The 23,922-nt window shown below is 43.2% G+C and overlaps 1 protein-coding gene across 2 annotated transcripts; it reads left to right on the forward strand.

Moving 5' to 3' along the window:
* The first annotated feature begins 2,785 nt into the window (after positions 1-2,785).
* KCNS3 (potassium voltage-gated channel modifier subfamily S member 3) lies at positions 2,786-22,962 on the forward strand. 2 transcript variants are annotated; one of them, XM_059842924.1, is made up of 2 exons: positions 2,786-2,906; positions 20,784-22,962. In XM_059842924.1, the coding sequence occupies exon 2, from the start codon at positions 20,833-20,835 to the stop codon at positions 22,312-22,314; it is 1,482 nt and encodes a 493-aa protein (XP_059698907.1). In that variant the 5' UTR covers positions 2,786-2,906; positions 20,784-20,832; the 3' UTR covers positions 22,315-22,962. The 2 variants fall into 2 exon arrangements, with proteins under 2 accessions (XP_059698907.1, XP_059698906.1); XM_059842923.1 differs by lacking the exon at positions 2,786-2,906 and adding an exon at positions 3,392-3,455.
* The last annotated feature ends 960 nt before the right edge of the window (positions 22,963-23,922 follow it).

The following is a 23,922-nucleotide window of genomic DNA, read 5'->3' on the forward strand; positions in this document are numbered from 1 at the left end:
AAAAACCAAATAAGGGGGGATAATGGCCAGTCCCTAGGGATGGAAATGTTACACAAACACAACAAACACATGCACAACAGTGCTCAGTCAGGGCACTGCTGTTTCCAGTTTAGATTAGCCAGTGGCAGCTTGATTTTGGGTAGGCTCACTGCGTGCTTTAAAGAGCCATAAAAAGGATGTAAGCTATTTTATGGGGGGTCACAATCCCTTCCGATGTAGCCATATGTTCACTCCTCACTCCATTCACTCCACTGGCGAAAATCTTAACAGAAATTTAAAACAACAGTTTTCTTTGAGTTAACTTATTACCAGCAACTTTGAAGGAGTTAATATTTTAAAAGACTAATCTGGACATTTTGTAATTATTTGTTCTTGAATAATATTTCTGGTTGACCCTTGGCTAGAGCAGATGATACTACGAGCCAGCCCTATGAATGCCACTTACTTAACAGTCTTTGTCTCACAATCCTTTTAAGCTGGTCAGCAACAGTTAACACCATTTTGCAATATTATAAACCACTGCAGGGCAATGAAGATGATGGTGTTATAGCTTAGATTTCCTTTCAATTCTTTTTCTCACTGCCAGGAACTCAGCTCATGCCCACCCTAAACAGCTGCCAATAAGTTTTTCTGCATCAGGAAGATAGTAATCTCTCCTTCTCCAGATGATTGAGTCAAGCAAATTCCAGGGCATATTTTAAAATGAAGTTGCTAAAACCTGCCAAAAACCTACAAGTCAGGCCTCCATGTAAAAGCATGATCACAGCTCAGGGGAGTTGCTGTGCTTTAGAGGAAGCACGTGAGAAACTGCTTTAAAAGGGAAGATGTTTCCTCAGACATCTCAGTGCTCAGACACTGCTTAAAAGAAAAGAAAAAGAAACCATGATGCATCAAATACAAAAATAAATGCAATTCCTATGTTTTGTGGTATTTCTTGATGCAGATAAAATAGAGAAGATGCCTGGGTCTGCAGAACACTGGGAGGAAAGAACTGGCTTTTCTAAATGTGCTGCCCTCAGGGGACTGGGTCTGTTGTTTAGAAAAGAGCAGTGCAGGATGATGCTGATGTAAGGAGCTCTAAGTTATGATAATGCAGATTGCAGCTCGACAGACTTGATGAGCAGCCAAGACAGCATGTTCTGCCCTCCCTGCCAGGCAGACCAGCACCATGGGACACATCCAGTGCCCACAACAGGCACTGAGGACAGAGTCACCAGTGTCACCAGCCGTGTTGACACAGGCAATAAACCTACCTATTCCCCCTCTGCCACTACACATGTCCCTGTGTGTTAGAAACATGTGTGTCCTTGCTGCCCAGGCAGCTGCAGCTCACCTTCCTGGGCAATTTCCAGCATCTCACATTCTTGCCTGTGATGACTTGAGGTTGTGTAACCATCTGATGGGCTGCAGTGCTGCAGTATCATTTCCAAAAGTCAGTAACAATATTTCTGCAGGATCTTTCAAATGTTATGCTGAAATCTCTAAATGACCCACTAAGATGACCTCATTCGTCTTCAGGAAGTATTCTGTTCACATTTCTGTGTTTGAACAGTTCTGAGGAACTCACTTTGCACTCAGGAAATGGCTTTCTCACGAACTTTCTGTAACTAAATCTCATTCTGTACTCCTGCTTAATTATGGTTTTTGAAAAAGATGTGTAGCATAAATGCATATTGCTGTGCACAACATTGAAGGGTTGATGTAATATCTGGACAAGACATATTCTTCAGTGATTAAAACTTCTGTGATTAATGAAAAAGAAATGTGATAAAATTTTAATTTATTAATGCTATTATACACCATAACACGTAATAAAATGAATCCTCTCTGCAGAGCAATTGTATCTTAAGGGAATAACAGTAAACACAATCAGAGAGAAATGTATTCTCTTAGGATCCCCCCTCTCCTTAGTCTTCACAACTGAGGACTCTTATAAGACTAAAAAAATATTACCACAACAAGAACACATCTGCAGAGTAAGTATTTGTATTGCCTCTATAAAACAGGTTGTTGAATTATTTTCCTTAAAATATATAATGAATTCTAAAAGCACTCACCACCACAAAATCTCCCCCCAAAACAGAGGAGAATTGTATGCAATATTTGTGCATGATTTTTTTCAAGCTAAAATTGATGAGGAAAATAATTGTCAGAAACAGTTATGAAACAGATTTTTTCCCCCTACTCCTACAGTTAGTGGTGATGATGATGATGATGATGATGTTTTAGAGCACTTTTTCTTGATGCAGATAAAAAAAAAGTGTGAAAAGTTTCGAAAAGTTTGGCAAAAGTGCAGAAAATACTTCATATCGTGTCAAAATTTGTAAAGAAGGAATAAACCTCCCCGATCATTATCGGCAATTTGCAAAACGACACCACTGAAACAGACAAAATGTTTAATCGTGGAACGCTGTCGCAGCTGTGCTTTCGAGTTACACTGGCAGCTGGCCTGGCTTCCCATTGCCCTCTGACTTTAACTCGGGCAGAACTGAGCCCTGACACAAGCAGACAACTACTCGGGGCATAACACGGAAAACAAATTACTTCCCCCTGCAGCGTGCGGAGGACACTCCGCATCTCAGGCTGCAGCGCCAGCTAATCAAGCCGCGTATGTGCCACTTCAGCACACGGGCTGGGAATCGATGGCAGATCAATCCCTCGGCGCTGACAGCTCAGCGCGCAGTGCCGGCCCCGCCGCCGCTCAAAAGCGGGACGGGGCGAGCCCCGCAGCCCAGAGCGCGGCACGGGCGGCAGGGCCGGCACTCGCTCCGCGCCGCCGCCGCAGCCCCGGGCGGGAAGCGGCCGGCCCAGCTCCTCCGCCTCGGCAGCATCGCCCCTCGGCACGGGCGGCCCCCTCCGCGCCTCGCCCGAGCCGCGGGAGAGCGGGGACTGCCTGGGCGTGCCTGGTAGGTGGCGACGCGGGGTAGCGGCGCAGCCGGGTCCGCACGCGTGTTCCGGGCGCGGGGTCCGGGCGGGTGCGGGACTGCCCCGGGGAACCGAGCGGGTCGTCCCCGGGCGCGGGGCGAGACGCCGGGGGTGCTGTGCGGGACCGACGGGCGAAGTGCGGGAACGCTCCGGGAGAGAAGAGGAAACCGTGGGGGTGGAACTCCGCCACAGAGCAGGATCCCCGGGGCGTGGAGCGGGACTTGTGGGGAGCACCGACCGCCCGGGCGTGAGCGGACCGGGACCCCCCGGAGGCAAAGCGGCACCGCTCGGGCGCGGTGCGGAACCACGGGGAGCGGAGCGGGGCCCCCGAGGGAGCTGCGGGACCCCAGGGGCGCAGCACCGCCCGACCCGCTGCGCGCCGCGACGGGAGCGGGGCCGGGGGATGCCCGGGGCCGGGGAGGGGACTCGGCTGAGCCCGCCTGCCGCCGCCCGCCTTCCCCTCCCATCTCGGGCGGCCCCGCGGAGCTGGCGGAGCGCATTGGGCCGGCCGGCGGCGGCCGCGGCTCCAGGTAGGCAGCGCTGCCCCGGCTGCGGCGGGGCGGCCCCGGGGGAGCGGCTGCGGCTCGGAGGGGACAGCGCGGAGTCCGGCGCGGTGTCTTCTCCTTGCGTTTTGCGGGGCAGACAGTCGGGGGAGGAAGAGGAGGAGGAGGAGGAGGAAGAGTGCACAGGAAGCCACCTGGGGAGGGGGAGCCTCGGCGCGTTCGCTGCCCCGCCGAAGTCTTGCCCCGAAGCTCCGGCTCGGGACGTGCAGCCCCTCTGCGGGGAGGCGGCTTCGGAGCGGGGGCGCGGGCACCGCTCTGTCCCTTGGAGGGGACGCGTCGTGCCCGATCTCCGCGGCTGCTTTGTAATGGCCTCCGCGGGAGAGGATCAATAGCGATGCCTCTGAATCCTTTCGCATTGCACAGCATTGCCTTGTCTGTTAGAAACTCGTTCAGGTTGAAAAGTAAGTTAGATTTAAGCAGCCGTGAATGGCTACAGTAGCTTCTGTGGCTAAGGAAACGTGGAAGAAGTTTCCTCACTTTGCGCGTCTGGTTTAAAGTAGACTTTACTAAGTTGGGGATAGTCAACGAGATTTTAGAACTAAATGGATTTTGAAGGAACTTTCTCTTTTTATGAATGGCTTTTTAATGTTCATGTGTAGGACAGCGAAAATTCTCTCTGCTTATTTTCTAGATTTTCTTGCCTGCGAGATCGCTATGTACTATTTTTCATCTGCCTAATGCAAAGCACAGCTGCTGGTTATTCTGGGAGCTGAACTCAGGGTGTCTGCTGGGCAAGGTAGACCTCAAGATCTGAGCAGCGGCAGTGTATTGATTCCATTAGCGGAATTTACAGATCTGCCGACAGATTCCTTTTAACACAGTTGCTTTCCCAGAATTAAAGTTCTCCTCCGGGCGCCTGTCACTGGTCTAGGCCAATAGATGGCACAAGGCACTCAAGCTGCCGTCCTGAGGGGACGGAGGGAGCAGGCATGCCTTTTGTAGGGGAGCCAGGAGTTTCAGAGGGGGTGTATGAGTCAAGTTCTGGGTGTCTGACTTGGGATACCTTGGGCAGATCTCATTTTCAGAGACAGGTCCTGGACCACTCATTCTTACTTTCTTCAGTCAAAATTGCAGCATTTCCCAAAGTCTTTCTCTCTTCGAATCAGTTAGGGTTAAATAAACTACAGTGTTGGTAGGAATTGATCTGAGTTCATATCCTAAGCCATGAAGTAGAGGTGACTTTTCAACTTTGCATGATGTATTTAATATCTGCTGCTGGGGGGAAGCTGCCCATTGCAGCAGTAGTCATTTGGGGGAATTATAAGCAATTATAAGGCTTGTAAGGAAGAAACCTTTTAGTTTCTGTATCTGAATTTCTACTGAGATAGCACTGTGCGTAGACAAAAATGATTTTATGTTCTGAAATTGCGTAAATTAATTAAATATAGCTAGGTAGCTAAATGATGATAAAAGAACTTTAATTGACAGTAGTCATACCTAGTTTTTACAAGGCTGCTTCTTAGCTGTAAATTTCAAAACAGTTTTCTTTAAAAAGAGGCACAGTATCATTAGATTATATTTCAATTTCAGGAATTAAAGTATGGGGAAAGTCTAGAAATAATATCAGATTTCCTAAATCATGGTTCTTTACTTGTCTGTTAGGTCTACTTTATACTGTCTGGACAGATTTGAGAGGGTCTTGCAATTAAAAAAAGAGTAAATCTATATGTATTCATAGCAGAGCACATTAAAGCTCTTTTTTTAGAGACCTTCTTCCTTGTCTGTAAAGGTCTATGTCTTGTTACCTGTCTCAGCACTAAGGCAACCCACAGAAGTTGTAGCAGCCTTTCAACTTCCTATTTGTGAGTGAGGGCAAAAGAAAATCAATAATCAGCTTTCAGCTGAGCTGATACAAACTGCAGTGTGACCCCTGGAATTGTTCCTGGGACAGGTGAGGTCAGGTGTTTCACTAGAATGTCCTTTGTAGAAACAGAGAGGTCCTGAAGGAGGAGCAGTTCTTTGCTCAACCTCTCTAGGACTTAGCAACTTTCCCAGGGCAAGAAGAATAAAACCACCTTAAACCTGAAAAGATGATAAATTGGTGTTTGGCCACCAGTATCACCTCAGCTGTGCAATTACAGCCACAGGCAGGATAAAATCAACTGCTCACACTCAGTGCCAAGACCACTCAGCCTCAGTGCAAAACAAGTTCTGCAGTGACTGAGCCGAGCTGCAGAGGCACCTTAAACCTGCCTGGGGAGTGAGGCACTGAGCTTTCTGCACTCAGCACCAGTGCCTCTGCCAGAGGTGTGCCTTTTGTTCTGGCTGGGCCCTGGCCAGGCTGGTGTTGGACATGTGTCCTGCCCTGTCCTGCCCTGTCCTGCCTTGCTGCTGGGATGGCTCCAGAGACCGCTGCCACCACTGCCGTGGCTGCTGGCATCCCTGTCCTGCCAGCCGGGCAGGCTGAGCCCACATCTCTCAGGTGAAATAAGTGCTGATTAGCAGGGAGGGTGTGTGCAAGGCAGGGTCTGGTGTGAGTTGGTCAGAGCAGTCTGTATCCTGTCAGGCAATATCTGTATGAGCAGCCTGACCTTCAGCCTGGTTACTTGAAACCAGGTCGAGACCGTGCTTTTGGTCCTACCTCCTGGAGCCCCTGTCTAAGCCCATTTGTTTGCAGCATGTCTCCTGTCCAAAGAGTCTTGATTTAAGGAACTTGTTTACTTCCTGTTGGGGCACATATATTAAAAAGATCTGCCCAAGGCTAATGACTAGAAACAAGGCTCAAGTCTCTAAACTCGCATCAATATCTGCCTTGCAAATTTTCAGTTGTGGGACATCTGCCAAGGACACATAATAAAACAGAGATCATGAATAAATAAAATGTACTCCACTAATCTGTGTATATTTTCTTTTTATCTTGCCTTTGCCCCATCCCTTTGTTTTTATTTCTTGTTCTTCATCTATTTTTTTATTTCTGTTAAGCCTTGCCTTTTAATTTATGGCATCATCTTACTTTCTTCCTGTGTTGCCTCTTCACTTTCTGAGGGGGAAGGCACCCCAAGGAAACCAGGCAGGATGCTGTCATTGACGTTGCCTGGTTCTGTGTGGAGGACCAAATCCCCAGCTGACTGAAACTGTCCTTGACCTGTTCCAGGCAATGGTTCTGCACCAGTTAATGCCAGGGGATCGTCTGCTTCAGTATGCTACCTCAGTATGTTGCTCCATTCTTTACCATTTTTTCTTTTTTATACCTCATTTCCTTCTGGTCCTTTTCATTTTCCCATATTTTACTGATGCTTCTTTCCTTATTACTGTACTTTCCATTTTATGTGAATGTGTTCTGCTCGTCTTGTCTCATTCATGTTGTACCTGACGTCCTAACAGCAGTGTGTCAAACTGCTGTCATCTGTCATTTGTGGATAACTGGCTCGTTTTTCTTGCAAGGGTGTTCTGTATGTGACAGTTGCTTGTAATGGTTTTCTTTTGTTTTTTCATTCTGTTTTAAAGGAGATGACTTCTAGAATATTTATCTCTCTTGCAGAGGGAGATCATGTTGACTGTGTTGGTCCTTAGTTTCTGAGGGAGCTCATTCCACAGTAATTTTCAAGAGACATTTGTTTTCTGGCAAGATGAGCTTTATGATTCGTATTAGAAGGTCCCATTGTGGTCACTGTTCTTGTTCTGCTTGTTTTGCTGCACATTTGGGGCCATTTGCTGTGTTACAGGTAAAGCCTGAGACCTCGATTTTGTGCATTTTGAGTAAAGACCTCAGGTAAGTCTGGAGTAAACATGTTGGTCTCTGTGTGCTGGTAATGTTGGTATAAAGGTGTGGAGGGGTTCACTCATTTTGCCCTCTCTAAATTGTTTCTGTCCCTGCTGTCTGTCCTCTGGGTATTCCTGATCTCCCTAGTCATAGCATGAATTTCTCTTCTCCTTTCTTTTATCCACGAACTCTCCAGGTCATCTTCTTGCCCTTCACACTAAGGTGTCTTACCCATTTTGCCTTCCCATCTCTGACAGGTGAGTGGGGACTGAGGTGAGGGGTCTTGGTGTACCAGCTCTCATAGCTGCTGAGGAATTTCTGGGAGGGGGCTCCAGGAGAGGCCACTACAGCTCAGCCCTTCAGACTCCCTTGGGTTCAGAGCAGCCACCTGCCCTGGCTGCAGACATCAGCCTGACTTTGGCTTGCTCAGTGTCTGTTGCCATCTCCTCCAGGCAGGTTTTTGTCTTAAAGGTTGATCTTGGACAGGCAGAGCTGCTGGACTGTGAACCCAGAACCAATCCATGGGCAGATGGTGGCAGATGGGCAGCCTGGCACCATCCTCACCTGTGCCAGCAGCAAGAGATGCAGTTTCCCTTCTGGCCCTGTGAGTTGTTGGGGTGCACCTGTGCAGCTGGAGCTGTGTATGCTCTGAACAGGGTAAAGGCTAAGAAATTAACTTCTCTTTTTTCCCATTTTTTTGAGTTTTTTTAGTCTTACCAGTCTGTCAGTAAAAACCAGCAAAGGCCACATGGATAAAATGGAGTGTGGATGGTTTAAGGAGGACAGGTTATTTATGATCTGAGGCAGAATTTTGCTTCCTCCTTTTTCTTCCTTTTTTACATTTTTGTCCTTTGTTCATCACCTTGGGCAAGCAGTTTAGATGCCAGCTGGTATCTTAAAAACTGGTTGATTCTTTCACGTGTTTAATCATTCTAGCTCAGTGCTACTCTAATGACAGGCTCAGGGCTCAACTTGTGCAGAGGATTGCTTGTCTTCTCCTCAAAGCAATGGCAGACTTCATGGACTTGGGAATGTTGAAGTAGAGCACATTGACCTGCTACATGACATTGAGAAGGTCACATCTCAAGTCTCAGGTGCAGCTTCCAAAGCATGGAGCTCAAGGCATCTGCCTCACAGCACTTAATAAAGTGCTGTGAGATTTATGGACAAAAACTATCTTGTACATCAATCTTACTATTGGCAATTTTGTGCCCCATATACAGTTTCATATTCTCTGTTTTTTTGTTTTAGCCTAACAAATTGACTGTTGATGTTCAAATAAGTACAGGCATGTTACCTGTGGGAGGCAGATAATCAACTCAGGAAAAATCTATAACAGCTTTGATTTGCATGGAGGAGTTACAACATAGCCTGTTTAGTTTCATAAAAATTGGAAGCACTTCTGATTGCTCTGCCATGCTCTTTGCTTCTTTTCTACCCCCTCTCTCCTTGAGCAGACAAGAGCTGTTGCTGCTTCCCCTGGTGTTAACTGCTGTGGAGGCTTCAGCTCTAAAACCTTTTTGCTCCCATGGTGGTGTGTGTTACAGGGAGCAAGGGGCTTCTCACTCCTGGCTTCAGTGAGAGAGGAATCGCCCTCATAGTTTGTGAGATGCAATTATAAATATACAATATTAATTTTGTGGACAATTGTTATCAATCAGTACGTTTAAAACAGGGGTGGTGGAAGACTGTGTATGTGGAAGACTGGATATGGGGCAAAGAAGACTCCTTTTTATTGAAGGCTTTATCATATATATATATATATATATATATATATATATAAAATTCTTCAGTTATTTCAGTCAGTTACTGCTGATTTAATTGGGTTACGATTCCAAAGCTCCTTGGTAATTTTATGAACTCCATTTATTGCCCGTTGAGAGAAGAGCAAATAGAGCCATAAGTTAGGTTTTCATTTTGAAAACAGCTCACTCATTACTGCAGCACAAATGTAAATCAGCCCTCCATGCTTTAGCTGTAGCTAGTGACAAGCATTGAATGATGGTTTCAGCATGACATTTTAGGGGCAGACACCTTTTCCCTTGAATAAGCTGCTGAAAATGATGCTGCCTTGTATATTCTTCTTAAGCTGAGAAGATCTGTGTGTCTTCCTGTCCAGTGCAATGTTTGCTCTGAAAAGGGCAGCCAGCATAGATCAATACTGCTCTTTTAATTCACCCATGAAATTGGTAACAGCTTGAGCTGGACAAGGGGGATAGAATGAGTTCTTGGTGGTGTTTTAGCTCAGTGCTATTAGTCTGGAAACAGTAATGGTGTTTATGTTCTCATTGTAAGCTGTTCTTTTCATGGAGTCATGATTTTGTTTTAGTTTGCTGGATGTTAGGCCAGGCAGAGAAAAGTTTTTCCCATTTACTTTGATTAATTTGTTGCAATGACAGAAAAGAACAAAACAAAGGGAAAATTAGCTCATAGCATGTTTGGTGCTCAAATAAGAGTTATTGTGGATTCTCATTGAAACCTGTGAACCTTGAAAGTGAGAAAGGCTTAATCTGCAGGCACTTGCTGCTGGGGAAGTGCTTGTTCCTGGCTCTCTGGGATGCTCCATCCATTTCCTGACCATGAAGCCAGTCTTTTCTGAGGTCTTCTGTAACTCCTATAGGCAGGGGATGTGTTTCAGTCTTCTTAGGCTATCACTTATCCTTGGAGCTGAGCAAAAGCCCTGGTTTGAGGCAATACCCAAGCACAGTTTTATTCATTTGCTTGAAAGAAGTCCAACGTGACTTGAAAAATCTCCTTTTGTTTGTAAATACTCAACTCTGTCTGAAAACTTTGGACTCTGGAAAATTTGGTCTGAGTTTCAGCTGACACCTGTAAAAGCTCCTGGTCCTGAGACTCGGGTCTTAGGCAATCAGACATGTTCTCTTAGATAAGTATTACTGATTTCAGCTGATATCAAGGGTTTATATATTCAGATACTAAGTCTGAGGGCTGTAGTAAAACTGCCTCACAAATGAAGTGAGAGGCAGAAGTTGTCATTTTTCTCTCCAGAGTTTTACTGAGCACATACTGAAGTATCTCATTCAAAAGCAGACAGAAAGAAAAAGTATAATTTCAAGTATCTTCTTTTCCTTCTAGAGAGCTTTAGATTAACACTGCCCTTAAGGCCAAACAAGTTTTTGCTTACAGTGATGTTCAGTGGTGCTTTGCTTCCAGCAGCAGCTTATAAAGGGAAACTACCAACAACACCCAAATCTGTTTTGCTCTTAGTTTCTTCCAATGCACTGCATATGCTTAATTAACTCCAATTCTTTCTTGGGAGACATGTAGGTAGGATCTCAGATATTCCTCTGGACCTCTTGGTGTGTGGTGCCTTCAAAATCCTGGGGGCTTGTTGTGGGAGTTTATGAATCTATCTAGCTGAAGTTTAGCCCAGGCAAAAACCTAAGAAATCCCTTGTCTTGTTAAAGTCTTCCACAAAACATCTTTTAATTTTGTGGGATTAGGATTTATGCAGCCACACACCTTCATTTTTCCCTCTTTGGACATTTATGTGGATCATCTTAAAAGTTAGAAAAATATATTTGTAAAAAAAAGGTGGGAGAAGTAACAAGAGAAAGGGCTGGACTGTGACTTCTGAAATTTCTTCTAATCTGGTTTGGCTTTATATCTGTTCCAAACTTTCTGCCATTGGAAGACAATAGAGAAAATGGCACCAGAGTAATTTTATAAGGTCTGCCTTTGAGTTGATTAAAGGGCTGTATTGTTATGGGCTGTGCAAACACATGTACTAGCCAGAATCCAGCCCACACACACAGCACCCCCAGTACCTTACAAATTGTGCCAATGTGTGATATTACTTTGCAGATGTAAATCCAGGTGATGGTGTCTACTTAACACTTCCTGAAAAAATAATGGGTAATAATACTGACAACTGCTGAAATGAGTTGCACTGGTTAGGACTGATACTTATTTTGTTAAAAAACTGACTTGCTGGCTGTTCCTTTTTGTGTGCAATGAAATGCCTCAGCTTCTGTGAATATTCAGTTGAACAGTGGTGCAGTGATGCAGTTCTATGTCTTAGCCTGTCATGTACTTGCTTCACACATTTTCTGGCAAATGTCCTTTCTTGCTGAATACTTTGTGGGCACAGCCTGGCTGAATTAAACAGGGAAAGCACCTTTGATTTTAAGGACTGAGATGACTAATAATACACTGTTTGACTGATGGGATGCTGTTAAAAGGGCTGTCAGCATCCTGGAGAAGCTCCACCTGAGATGAAGTAGCCCCATCCAGCGTTTTGGGGGCTGACTGAATGGAAAGCAGCTCTCTAGAGAAGGACACGGGCATTGGGGTAGGCAGCATGCAGAGCTCAAGTGAGCACTGTGCCCTCACAGTGAGGACCAGGTGCCACCTGGGCTTTGTCAGCAAGGCTGTAGCACAGGAGGTGCTAGAGCAGGTCCCCAGAAGGAGTCACTGAACCCAGATTGGAGCAGATGAGTGTCTAACTAGGCTTTAGGAGAAATACTTTCCCCATAAGAGGGGTCCGGCTGGACCAGGTCACCAGAGAGTTTGGGAAATTTTGGAGAAGTTAAAAAAAACCAATTGGCCCTGAACAGCCTTCTTTCACTGAACCAGCTTTGACACTGGGTGGGACAAGAGGACCACCAAAGGATCTTTTCACTACAAATTAATTTGCTGTGCTACCTGGAAAGTCAAGAGGAGTGGTGTAACCAAACGATGTCCAGCGTAGGAGCAGTGAGCAAGTACCAAAATCTGAGTGCTCCAAGAAATGGAGGCTTCTGGAGGCCTCAGTGTGGATGAGGTTTGCAGTGTGGCTCTGAACCCTATGTCCCTTGCAGATATTTTTTCCAGCTGCCTCCACGTATCCTTCCTTAGCCTGTGGCCTCAAGTCATGCATATTAGCACATTGTAAAAGTTACTTGGATGCTTTGAAAGTGAATGTTGGATCACAGCAGACTGCAGAACTTACATGTAAGTGAGATTTGGAGCTCTGCTTCAGAGTTGTCTGGGGTCAAGAGAATTTATATTGAACAGTACTGACTGCTTTAGTGAGATTAACATGCTGCAAACACAAGTGATTTTACAGATTTTCAGTTGAAGGTTTCACTCAGAATAGTCACAATAACAATTGCTTGTGTTCTTGTTGCCTGAGAGACTCTGAATATCTTGGAGAACTTCACTGTGGTCAAGAAAACCTTTGTTTATCTCTGAAATTAATAGAATATTTTAAAAACATTAAAAAATAAATACAATGTAACTTTATCTACTTAGACTGGCAAGTAAAATTAAATATATAGCAAAGGAAGGACCTGACTTGTGGAAAATTTGTAGATAGTCTGTTTCTGCTGTCCATCCTCAGTGACTCCATCCCATTCCAAATCTGCTGGACATGTACACATCCATGGGCCCAGACTGCAGCACAGTGTGCTTAAGTAGATGATAGGAAAATAATTTTGGGAGAACAAGGGCATTCAAGCACAGGACCAGATTCCACAACCTCTCTGGAGAGGCTTTATCGTGGGACATGAAATAAACATCTGCCAAAATTGGTCTAGAAGTAGCTGATCCTGCCTTGAGGAGGGGGAGAAGCTGAATTATATTACTCTTCAGGGTCTATTCTGAGCCTGTTTTCTATATTCAGTGGTATGTTACTAATGTAAACATCTTATTTCTAAATAAATTAAAAAGACTCCAACAAATGGGCTGAGGTACACCCAGAGCAGTGTTGCAGCGAGAGAATTTTTTTGTTCAAGCACCTTATCCCAAAGCCAGGACTTTACAGAATAAAGGGATAATGGAATTAAAATGGGTAGCCAGGTGAGTGCAGCTGAATTTCCCTTTTAGCTCTGCTGCTCCTGTGGCTGCTGCTAGTGAAGGTGTTGCTGGTAGCACAGACAGGACTGGTTTAGGGTCTCCTTACAGTTTTTACTGCTGTAATGTGTTGCAGCATAATCCTGGTGTTTGTTATTGTCTCTTCCTAGTTTGAGGAGGAGAAGTCCTACTTTATGTGGTGCATAGATTTTAGGTTGTTCAGAACAACTTTTTCACCCAGTGAAATTGACTGTTGTGATTGGATTTGTGTCCTTTAAAAATATTACCTTACTTCCAAAAAAAAAAAAAAAAGTAAAGAATTTAGGAGTGGGAAGAGATAATCTGAGAGCAGAAATGATCAGCAGCTCTGCCATCTGTCCTAGGAATAGGAGGACAGGTCCTCAGACTCCAAAGTGAGAAATGAGGATAACTAGTTTTACTTTGCAGTCAGAAAATGTAGGATGGACAAACAAACAGAAGATTTTGAGTATCAGATCAATCTTCCTGGCAATGAGAACACTCTGTACCCCTTCCACGTGAGATAAGAATATTCTGACTTGCACCAAGGTCAGCATTCCTTTTCTAAATGTGGAAGAGTTATAGCTCTGTGTGTGTATAATTTGCCACTGTGCTTGTGAACCATTAACTCTCTCCTTAAAAACTCAGGAAAGTCTTCAATAGTTCATAGACTTGTGTATTAGAGAAAAGATGTCTAATTGTTCATCCCTTTAAGTTAGACCTGGAGGAGTTGTGTTGGGATAGATGGGGCAGTTTCTCACCTCTGCCATCACAGCCCCTCAGTACAACCATGGACATTGAAACTGCACTGTAAATAGAGAAATGGCATTTAGATTTTCTATGCTAGAAATAAATATTGTTGGTTTTGTTGTTTTTTATTAGCTGAACTGTCAGAATGCATTTGACTGCTGGCTCTGGGCCCACATGTCTCAGGGTACCAGTACCTGTAGTGGTGTGTGATAGCTTTTGGGGAGAGTGTGAAGGAGGTAATGGTGAGAGGGGGATGTGGGCTTGTTTGTGGGGAGCTGATCTGCTGTGTGACTTCAGGGACACTGCTCTCTCTGTCTGGGTATCTGCATTATTTTCCTTGCTTAGGTAGGTAACCTTTCAAAATCAAACAACATTTATAAGTGAATTACAGTTTCACCGAGGATCTTCTTAGATTCTAGACTAATCAATGATGGAGAATGCAGAATTATTTTTAAGAAGTATTTTGATATATTTTTAGTCTGCATAATTTTTTCCTATATGGAAGTGTTTGACGTTGGGATCATGTATCAAATATTTTTGACAACTAGTGGTACCACAAATTACCCCAGTAAGTGTAACAATAGGATCTTATGTTCATTGTGATCACTGGAGGAGAACTTGAAAGGAAAAAAATGGAGAACTCAGTGGAAAATGGGGTACAAAAAAATAATCTGGGGAAGGGATCCATACAAATTGTGCTTGTTACAGAGATACCTAGACCTACCAGTTGCAATGTCCACTTCAGATAGTACTTTGTGTTTTGAGGCTGTGCTCTTGATGGGTGCCATTAATATGACCTGTCAAGCAAGATTATTGCCAAAATAACCTGGAGAGAAACAATTTATTTTGCCATCAACCACAGCATTGCTGACCTCCTTCTAACAATGCCTTTGGTGTCTTCTCAAATATTTCTGTGAACTTCAGCCCTTGGGCCGATAGAACACAAGGAAGTGCTTAGTGTGGTCAGATGTCCCTGGAACAGGTTTGGTAACTGCAGCATTCTAACTGTGCTTCAGTGGTGGGGATTTACAGGTTGGTTTTCAAGCCAGCACATTTTAATCTGTCACTTCCACTTAGCTGCGGATAATGATCTTTTAATTTATATGAACAGAATATAAATTGCAGAGCCTTTGGGAATGTTGCAAGGGGCAAGCCTTGTTAACTCTCATAATGTGTGTTATCTCCAGGGCCTTTTCAAGTCAGAGAGAGAATAAATTTTTTTTTTTTACTTTAATCATTTTGCAAGGTGACATTCTGATAACTGGGTGGTATTAGGTGTTGCTACTTGTTCTTTATGTGTATGAGAAAGGAGTTCAGATCACATACTGCATTCCCAAGAAGCTTCTGTCATGTGCAGGCTGCAGCTGGTGTGTTTTCCCTTGCCCCTTTCTCATATCCAACCCTTGGCATATCCTCTCATCCTCGTAGTGGAAATAGCAGAATTTCACTTTGGGAGGATTCATTTTACGTTGTATGAGTCCCATGAAAGTTACACACCTTATAGCACTACTCTTATAGGCTGCTTATCTAGTCATGGCAGAGGTGGACCCCACCTCTGGGGATTCACCCCCAAAAACCTGTGCCTGCCTGAGTGGTGGGAACCGTGGGCTGGAGATGCTTCTTCTATTCTTGCTTGTGTTATTTTACTCTCAGTTGTAACAGCTTTATTTCTTCCTTATCAGTCTTTTGGAGGAGGTGATTTTTTTTTAAGCCCATATATTTGAAGACCTTTTTTTTCGACAGGTATGAATATTTAAATAAAATGGTAAGAATATTTGAGTAATTTTACATTTGAATGTCAGTAGTGCTTCTAACAGCTATAGTTGTTTGCAAATGATGAGCATCTCTTTCTGATCTTCATTGTATTGCAAAGTTGCACAAACATTTGGCACACGCTCAGTTTCTGGAACAGCCTGGTGACAGTAGAATTGTACTGGGGTGAAGATACCCAAGTAGGCTTACATGGGAGCAGCATCAGAACAAAATTAAACTCAAACTTTATTTACCTGAGGTCTTCTGGGAGGTTGTACTGAATCAATTTTAAAAGAAATGTAGTTGCATAACTCTATTATTTTCATGGCATTTTAATGCAATAATCTGGATAAAGGATGATACTGCCATTGGAATACAAAAAAAAAAAATTACAGCTGAGAAAATAATTTAGCAGATTAATTTATCCTCTTTGCCTCACAGAGTGTCTGTAACCTCAAAGTGGTTTCTTCAGGTAGTCTTGCTGTTTGTGCTAGATGACTTTTTAAAGTTCATAGTCTGTGAATGACTTTACAATTAACTTAACTGTTTCAAGTATTACAACTAGTTGAGTGTTGCAGCTTATATCACAGTGAAAGAGGCTGTGCCAATAGTACCTTATATTTTTCCAGGCTTAATTAAGTGTGCTAAAGCAGTTGTTACTGCCCAGCTGACAGACAACAACTTAAGTCATGGTAACTGGATTTCAGTCCAAATCCCTAATTGTGATTGATCAAGTAAATTATACATGCATTTAAATGTTTTTCTCTGCTCAGTGAGTCAGAAAATGTAGACAGCACTTCTAGGTGGTGCATTAGACAAGTATTTGCCCTATGATGAGTGGAGAAATTCAAACACTTAAAAAATCAGTGAAATGTTGATCCTGAGCTGAAGGTTGATATGGTTTGTTATCCACAGCATTTTAGAAGTACTTGGGTGTCAAAACCTGCACGTGTGTAGCTTGGATGATTGGTAGAAGCTCTTAACTGTCGGGAAATTAGCAGACATAACAGCCCAGGTGTTTGTCTGCATCATTAGGAGACAAAATCTGCTTCCTGGGCATGGCTGAGTGTCAAAGTCAGATTCTTTAGAGGGAATTTACTCACAGCTGAATTTCCTGAGTTTGGAACCCTAAAATGGAAATCTACCAAGATCATCATATTCCTTGGGGAAAAAAATGTCTTTGAGCTCTGGAAATACTTAGTAGAGTTACCAGGATTTGCGTGTCCTTTCAGGTTCACATCAGTGTTACATCCCTTGTGACTTCGCTGTGAGCAGGACTAGGCCCTTTAATTCATGTCCTTCAACCTAGAGGAAACCCTGCTAAAATGTGAACTTAATCTTGAGAGGTTTATGGAGTGTAACTGTGCAGGAAGGAGGAGGTGAGGCTAAGACAACATAGCCATGAAGGAAGTTGGTAGAAAATCTGTAGGCATGTGCTCTCCTTGAGTGTTTTAAGTAGCAGAGCACAACCATTGTAAACCAGTTCAACTTCCTTTCTCTTGTGCCTGGATAATCACAGATTAATGCTTACAAAAGATGAAACTGCCCCAGTTTGGAGTTACCAGTAGTCAAGGTTGTACCGTGCTAAAAATTCAACACATCAAAAAAAATGTTCGGAAGCTTGTGGGACCTCACAGAGAACGAGGACTTTGTGTAGATACTATGCAAAACATAACTGAGAAAGAGGAACTTTGCTGACAAATAAATGTGTAGTATGGGGATCCATGTGGTCACTAAAAATCTCTCAGTGGTTTGTTCCAGAGGAGGTTGGAAACCACAGCACTTTGGGATGTGTTACACATCTGTGGCATAGCTGTCTCCAAGGGACTGTATCTGCAAACTGTCTCCGTGACTCCTCTTTTGAGAGCTTTAGGGATTTCACAGCGTGCTAAAAGCCCAGAAATTTGCAACTCCCCTTCCAAGACAATGGGCCTGTGGCCTCACCAACAATGTGTGACTGCAGAAGCACTGGCTAGAGCCCATCTCCAAATGGGACTGGGAAGATCCTGTCATTCTGTTTTTTATTCTAAAGTTGGTATCCTTTTCACACAGCTTTCCTTATGACTGGCTTTTATTTAGCCCTGAAGCTTAACATTTGGAACTTCTATTTGTTGGGGGTTTTTTTCGTTATCTTGGAAAATAATGTTCATTCTTCCAGTTACCATCTTTCTTCTGTGTCTCTTTTCATTTTCTATTCTATATGAATTCTTAGCCAGTAGCTCCTTGAAACAGCTGAAGGAATTAAAGCAAACAAGTAACTAACATCTGTTATGTGTTTATTTGTTCTCTTATACTCTCTCCAGGGCAAGAATTGTGTGATTTGGAATGGTTTCCAGTTTATTATGTTATCTATATTTGAAGAAGGTCAGAGAGGTTAATGTTGCACTTCAAGTTGAGATTTGCAAAGTTTGTGGTAGTTCTGTGTTCTTAGGATGTTCATGACACAGGCCTTGGCACTCCAGGAAAATACCATTTCCAGCTGAGCAGTTTTACCCTTGAGGAAGAAAAGTTTCCTGAGTGAGTGAAGGGTTTCCTTGAGTAGAGAGCACGTTGTGCTGAGACAGAAGTTGCCCTCTGTGGTCATTGCCCTGTGGCTTGAGTCACTTGTTAAAGTTGTTCTGATGGTAACTGGCTGAACAATGTCCTGGTCCATGGCTCTGGAGTCAGAGTCTCTGCAAGTCAAACAACACATTCTCCAGGTGATCAAGCTCCTCTTGACACAGTTATTATGAATCTTTCCTGTACATTCTTTCTGTAGTGTAAAAATCCCTTAATAGTAGTAACATTAAGCAGGTTCTGGTCCATCTTACTGAGCAAGATCCACTTTCTCTCTGTATCTTGCACAAATTATGACTACAGTACCTTCAAAATAAAGCAGTAAGATATTGCCCACTGAATTTATTATACAGAGCAATTTCATGAAGGTGCCATTATGAATATAATCTGCATCATCAATTTGGTTTTATATTGCTGTCTCAACTGTAAGTCAGTCTAGTGTACTAAGAATTTGCTGAGCACTAAGTTCTTGCCCTAGTTATTTCTGAGTAAAACTCGCTTTGTATTTGTCATTATTTGTCATGATCAGAAGTGCCCCCAGACAGGAAGGTAATGGCTTTAAGCTGAAGGAGGGTAGATTTAGATTGGATATTAGGAAGGAGTTCTTTGCTGTGGGCCTGGTGAGACACTGGCACAGGTTGCCCAGAGAAGCTGTGGATGTTTCATCCTGCTTCATCCAGAATTGTTCAAGGTTGGAGTGGATGGACCTCTGAGCAACCTGGTCTAGTGGAAGGTGTCCCTGGCCCTGTCAGAGAGGGTGGGAATGAGATGATCTCTAAGGTTCCTTCTGATCTCACCATTCTATTGGTCTGTGACTCTATGATCTGAGATCTTGCCTGGTTTTTATAGTGCTCACTTACATGGCCAGGGTTCTCATGTTAATGAGTTGCTAGAAGTGAAGATTTTATTGACTAAAATGAATCAATAACTAGAGGTTTCTTGGGTCTTAATATACTTTGACTTCCAGTCACCCCAGTCCAGATTTATGGCTTTTTAAAATTATTTATAGTGCTATAAAACAGAGATTGGCTCTAGATCATGAGTGAAGTGTGGTGATGTTTATCAGATGAGTCTTGCTGGCCTTCTTCTGTGAGGAGAGATCAATGGTCTTATTTGACCTCTTAATGATTCCTAAAAACTGAAGCCTTGGGAAATGCCTGGAGCAAATGTGTCTTACAACCACTCTATTAGCTAGCAAATACCTGCATTCAAACTAAATCTAAAGGTGCAAAATCTTTTCAATGTTGTCATGATTTAATCTCAACTGGCAGCTCAACCCCATGCTGACCCACCCCCTGTGGGATGGGGCAGGGAACCAGAGAGGTAAAAGGAGAAAACTTGTGGGTTGAGATAAAAAGCATTTAATGGGTAAAGCAAAAGTGAAGCAAAACAAAGAATTCATTGGCCCCTTTCCATGGGCAGGCACGTGTCCAGCCATCCCCAGGAAGGCAGGGCTCCATCCCATTTAATGGTGACTTGGGGAGACAAACACCACCACTCTGAGTGTCACCTCTCTTTCCCTCTTCTTCCCCCAGCTCTACATGCTGAGCATGACACCATAAGGTATCATCTCTTGGGACAGGAGAATTTTGATACTATCACATCACATTTAAAATGAATTGATTTCCATCCTAAATTGAAATAAATTAGTTTAGTGTACATCAATGAATGTTTAAGTGTCAGAGATCAAAAACATTTGCTCTCCTCATGATCTTAAGTTACATATAATCTGATGGCAAGTGTAAGAACTGCCAGTTTTGGCTTTACAACAGCTTCTCCTTGGAAGGAAAGCAAGAAAGCCGTTCTTTAAAAGTTAACTTGCTCACTAGTAACTTTAACTAGCTTTTGAATTCATTTTCAGCTGAATTTATAGTAAAATACAGAAACATTTAAATGCCCTTCTGTCCATCTGCAGGTGTCCATAGTTAGTTGCTGAGGAAGAATTACTGTGGAAGTTCCATCTCTGAAAGCTCCGTTTCCAGAGATGACATTTCCAACTCCTCAGCATTACTGTAGGGGTTGTAGCTATGCTGTGGCAGAATAGGAATTGCTTCTGGAACTGACCAAGGTTGTAAGAGGGTTGTGACACTTCAGGTGAGTAGGAAGACAGATAGACAAATACCTGAGGGAGTGCAGATACCCAAATATGTATAACAGCGTTCTGAAGTCAGAAAATCTTCAAAAAGCAGTTGTGATATGTTTTCAAGAGCACAGAACACTGAAATGTGGATTACCCTAGAAGTAAATGAATTGTCAGCAAAAGTAATTGCTGTCCACATTCAAGCAGATAATATTGGAACTAGTGGATTATAAATTGCAACATCATATAAATAATTACAACTCAGCTGAAACTGTAATTGAGAGAAACCTGCTCAAAAATTTTATCCTAAATGTTTTGATTGATTGACAAGTTTTCTCTTTAAAGATTTTTTTCATAATTGAAGTACATGGATTTCGTGACTATTCAGTGTATTAGTAAACCAGAGACTGATTTGCAGATGAATTTGGCAGTCTTCCTTCACCCTGGTAGAAAGGAGACCTAAACCAGAACCTACTGCTTTCAAATTTGCTAAAGCTGTAAACCAAACTAATTTAAAACTACACCTGTGAAATGCTGAATAAGGGTATTCATAATTTTATTTCTTTTTTTATTTGTTTTTTTACATCATTTCACAGAGCAAAACTGAATTAAATGCTCTAACAATATCTTATGTTCCTTTCAGGTTCTGTGTAATCTCATTGGGCAACAGCAGTGGAACTCGTCTGTCCAAAATGGTTTATGGTGAATTTTTCCGCAGACCTGGCAAAGATGCAGAACTTATCAATTTGAATGTGGGTGGCTTTAAGCAATCAGTGGATCAAAGCACCTTGCTCCGATTTCCCCATACCAGACTTGGAAAACTTCTCAAATGCCATTCAGAAGAGGCTATTCTAGAACTGTGTGATGATTATAGTGTGGCAGACAAGGAATATTACTTTGACAGGAATCCTTCCTTGTTCCGGTATGTTCTGAACTTTTACTATACGGGCAAACTTCACGTTATGGAAGAACTTTGTGTCTTTTCCTTCTGCCAGGAAATAGAGTACTGGGGGATAAATGAGCTGTTTATTGATTCCTGCTGCAGCAATCGGTACCAAGAACGGAAAGAGGAAGGTCCTGAAAAAGACTGGGATCAGAAGAGCAACGACAGTATGGACTCCTCCAATGAAGAGTCATCCATATTTGACAAAGAGCTCGAAAAGTTTGATAATCTGTGTTTTGGTGAAATAAGAAAGAAGATCTGGGTCAGGATGGAAAATCCTGCATACTGCTTGTCTGCCAAGTTAATTGCCGTGTCATCCCTGAGTGTTGTTCTGGCATCAATTGTGGCCATGTGCATTCATAGCATGCCAGAATTTCAAAGGCTGGATGCCAATGACAGGGAGATTGGAGACCCTGTGCTGGAAGCTGTGGAGATTACATGCATCATCTGGTTTACTGCTGAGCTAGTGATCAGGCTCTTCACTGCTCCAAGTCAGAAGAAGTTCTGGAAGAAACCACTGAACATCATTGATTTTGTCTCTATTATCCCATTTTATGCCACGCTGGCTGTGGACACGAAGGAAGAAGAGAGTGAAGATATTGAGAACATGGGGAAGGTGGTTCAGATCCTGCGGTTAATGAGGATATTTCGCATCCTGAAACTGGCCAGGCACTCCGTAGGACTGCGGTCTTTGGGCGCCACTTTGAGACACAGTTACCAAGAAGTTGGGCTTCTGCTTTTGTTTCTGTCAGTTGGGATTTCTATCTTTTCAGTGCTTGTCTACTCCGTGGAGAAAGATGATGACTCATCAGAACTGCAGAGCATCCCTATTTGCTGGTGGTGGGCAACCATCAGCATGACCACTGTTGGTTATGGGGACACTTACCCGGTCACTCTTGCTGGAAAGCTGCTCGGCACCCTCTGCATTATCTGTGGGATTCTGGTGGTAGCACTTCCAATCACCATCATTTTCAATAAGTTTTCTAAGTACTACCAAAAGCAAAAAGCTATTGATAGAGACCAGTGCAGCAATGATCGCAAGGAGAAAAGCAATGACCTACCCTATTTTAACATTAGGGATATTTATGCAAAAAAGATGCACTCCTTCATTTCTAGCCTTTCTTCAGTAGGAATTGTAGTCAGCGACCAAGAGTCAACAGATGCCTCCAGTATCCAAGATATGGAGGATGTTTATAACACAGTATCTTTAGAGAATGGTACAGGAAAATGAGTTGAATTATGTTCGTTTCTCTTTATTTCTCTTGGTAAATGTGGACTGACAAACTTCAGTGAATTCATTAAGAGCAGTTGATTCTCAGGGTACTTAACTCTCAGCCATATTTGGACATTCTTTGCTCTGAGGATGCCATAAAAGCTTCATTGTTTATATGAGGCTTTAAAATATGCCTCATACAGTGGTTTAGTTTTTACACAACTAGTGTTATGCATTTGGGGACAAAAAGCTGGGAAAAGAGTTTTACATGTGAGATAAGTGGGGTTGTTTTTTGTTTTGTGGGTATTGTTTGATTTGTTCATTGTTTTTTCCCCTGCAGCAGTCTTATATCTTGCACAGATTAGCTTTTAAATTAAATTAGCTTTTATAATTTGCTGCTCTTCAGGTTGAGATGTATTAAAAATGTGTAAGAACTATTGCATAAGTTAGTGAAGTTTTCACCTGCAAATACATTAGATAAATGAAGGAATCCTGTACATGTAAAACTGTGTTCACTAACACATGTATGTAATTTTAGAGTTGGGAACCCATTTCTTAAGTTGGGGCAGAAAATATATTGGTACATATTGTTTTTACTCCATGGAAGCATAATATTTATTAATTTCTTTCCAAAAGCACAATACATTTTTAGTTTGTTAAAATAAATTATTCCCATTGTGCCTGTATTTTTCCTAGGATCCAGCCATGGCCAAGCTCTATCAGGTCCTAAAGGTTTTTAGTCATAAGTCCCAGGATGAAGTGTAAGCAGGACAGGAGCTTTTTGTTCCATTTAGCCACCTCTCCTGCTGTTGTGACCCTGAGCAATTCTGGTGCCTGAGGGGGATCCTGCTGTGGTTAAGACCACCCCAGTGGCTTCCCCAGGGACTGATTTGTGGGCACCAAAGCAAGCATCTGTGGTGGTCTTCAGAAGCCCCTGCTCCCCAGAGCCAGCACAGCTGCCCCTTGCTGGGGGCTGCTGCCTCAGTGGTAGGAGCAGTGGGAGCAGCAGCTCGGCGCTGTGCTGGGTCTCTGTCCAGGGCTGTCTCTGCTCCAAGTGCCGAGCAGTGGAGATGTGAGGACGTGCTCTTCTCTGCCATGTGTTGCCCATCAGAGATGTAGGGTGGGAATTGCACCTGGGCATCTGTATTGCAACTATTTCAGCTCATTTTTCTAAAGCTCATCTGCTGGTGGTGGCAGCTTTCCTGGTGTATGCTGTGTGCTGGAGCAGTGCTCATTGCTTGGCAGAGTCCTGCAGCTCTGTGCATTCCCCTCCTCTCCAGGGATTTCTTAAGCAGCCAGCTAGCTCTGCTCTGTTTCAAGCAGTGCTGAGAAGCTCAAGGACCTTAGAGTGTCATGTGGACCATGTAGTCCATAGTGTTTTGAACACTCATTTTCTTTCATTTGTCTAGTGACTAAATCAGATGCTGGGCAATGGAGAATCGAAGACACTGTGATGTCAATATTTGCCTTGAAAAGAGGTTTGACTATTTTATTTTTTTAAATATTACTGGATCAAATATAGAAGCCTGTACTGAACTTCTATTCAAGAAGATCAAGCTCCATAGGAATTGACTTCAGAACTGAGTAAGATGCCAGAAAATGACTTGATTTTGGCCACTGCAGGAA

This window comes from Haemorhous mexicanus, chromosome 3, assembly GCF_027477595.1.
Source record: "Haemorhous mexicanus isolate bHaeMex1 chromosome 3, bHaeMex1.pri, whole genome shotgun sequence".
Lineage (NCBI taxonomy): Eukaryota > Metazoa > Chordata > Aves > Passeriformes > Fringillidae > Haemorhous > Haemorhous mexicanus.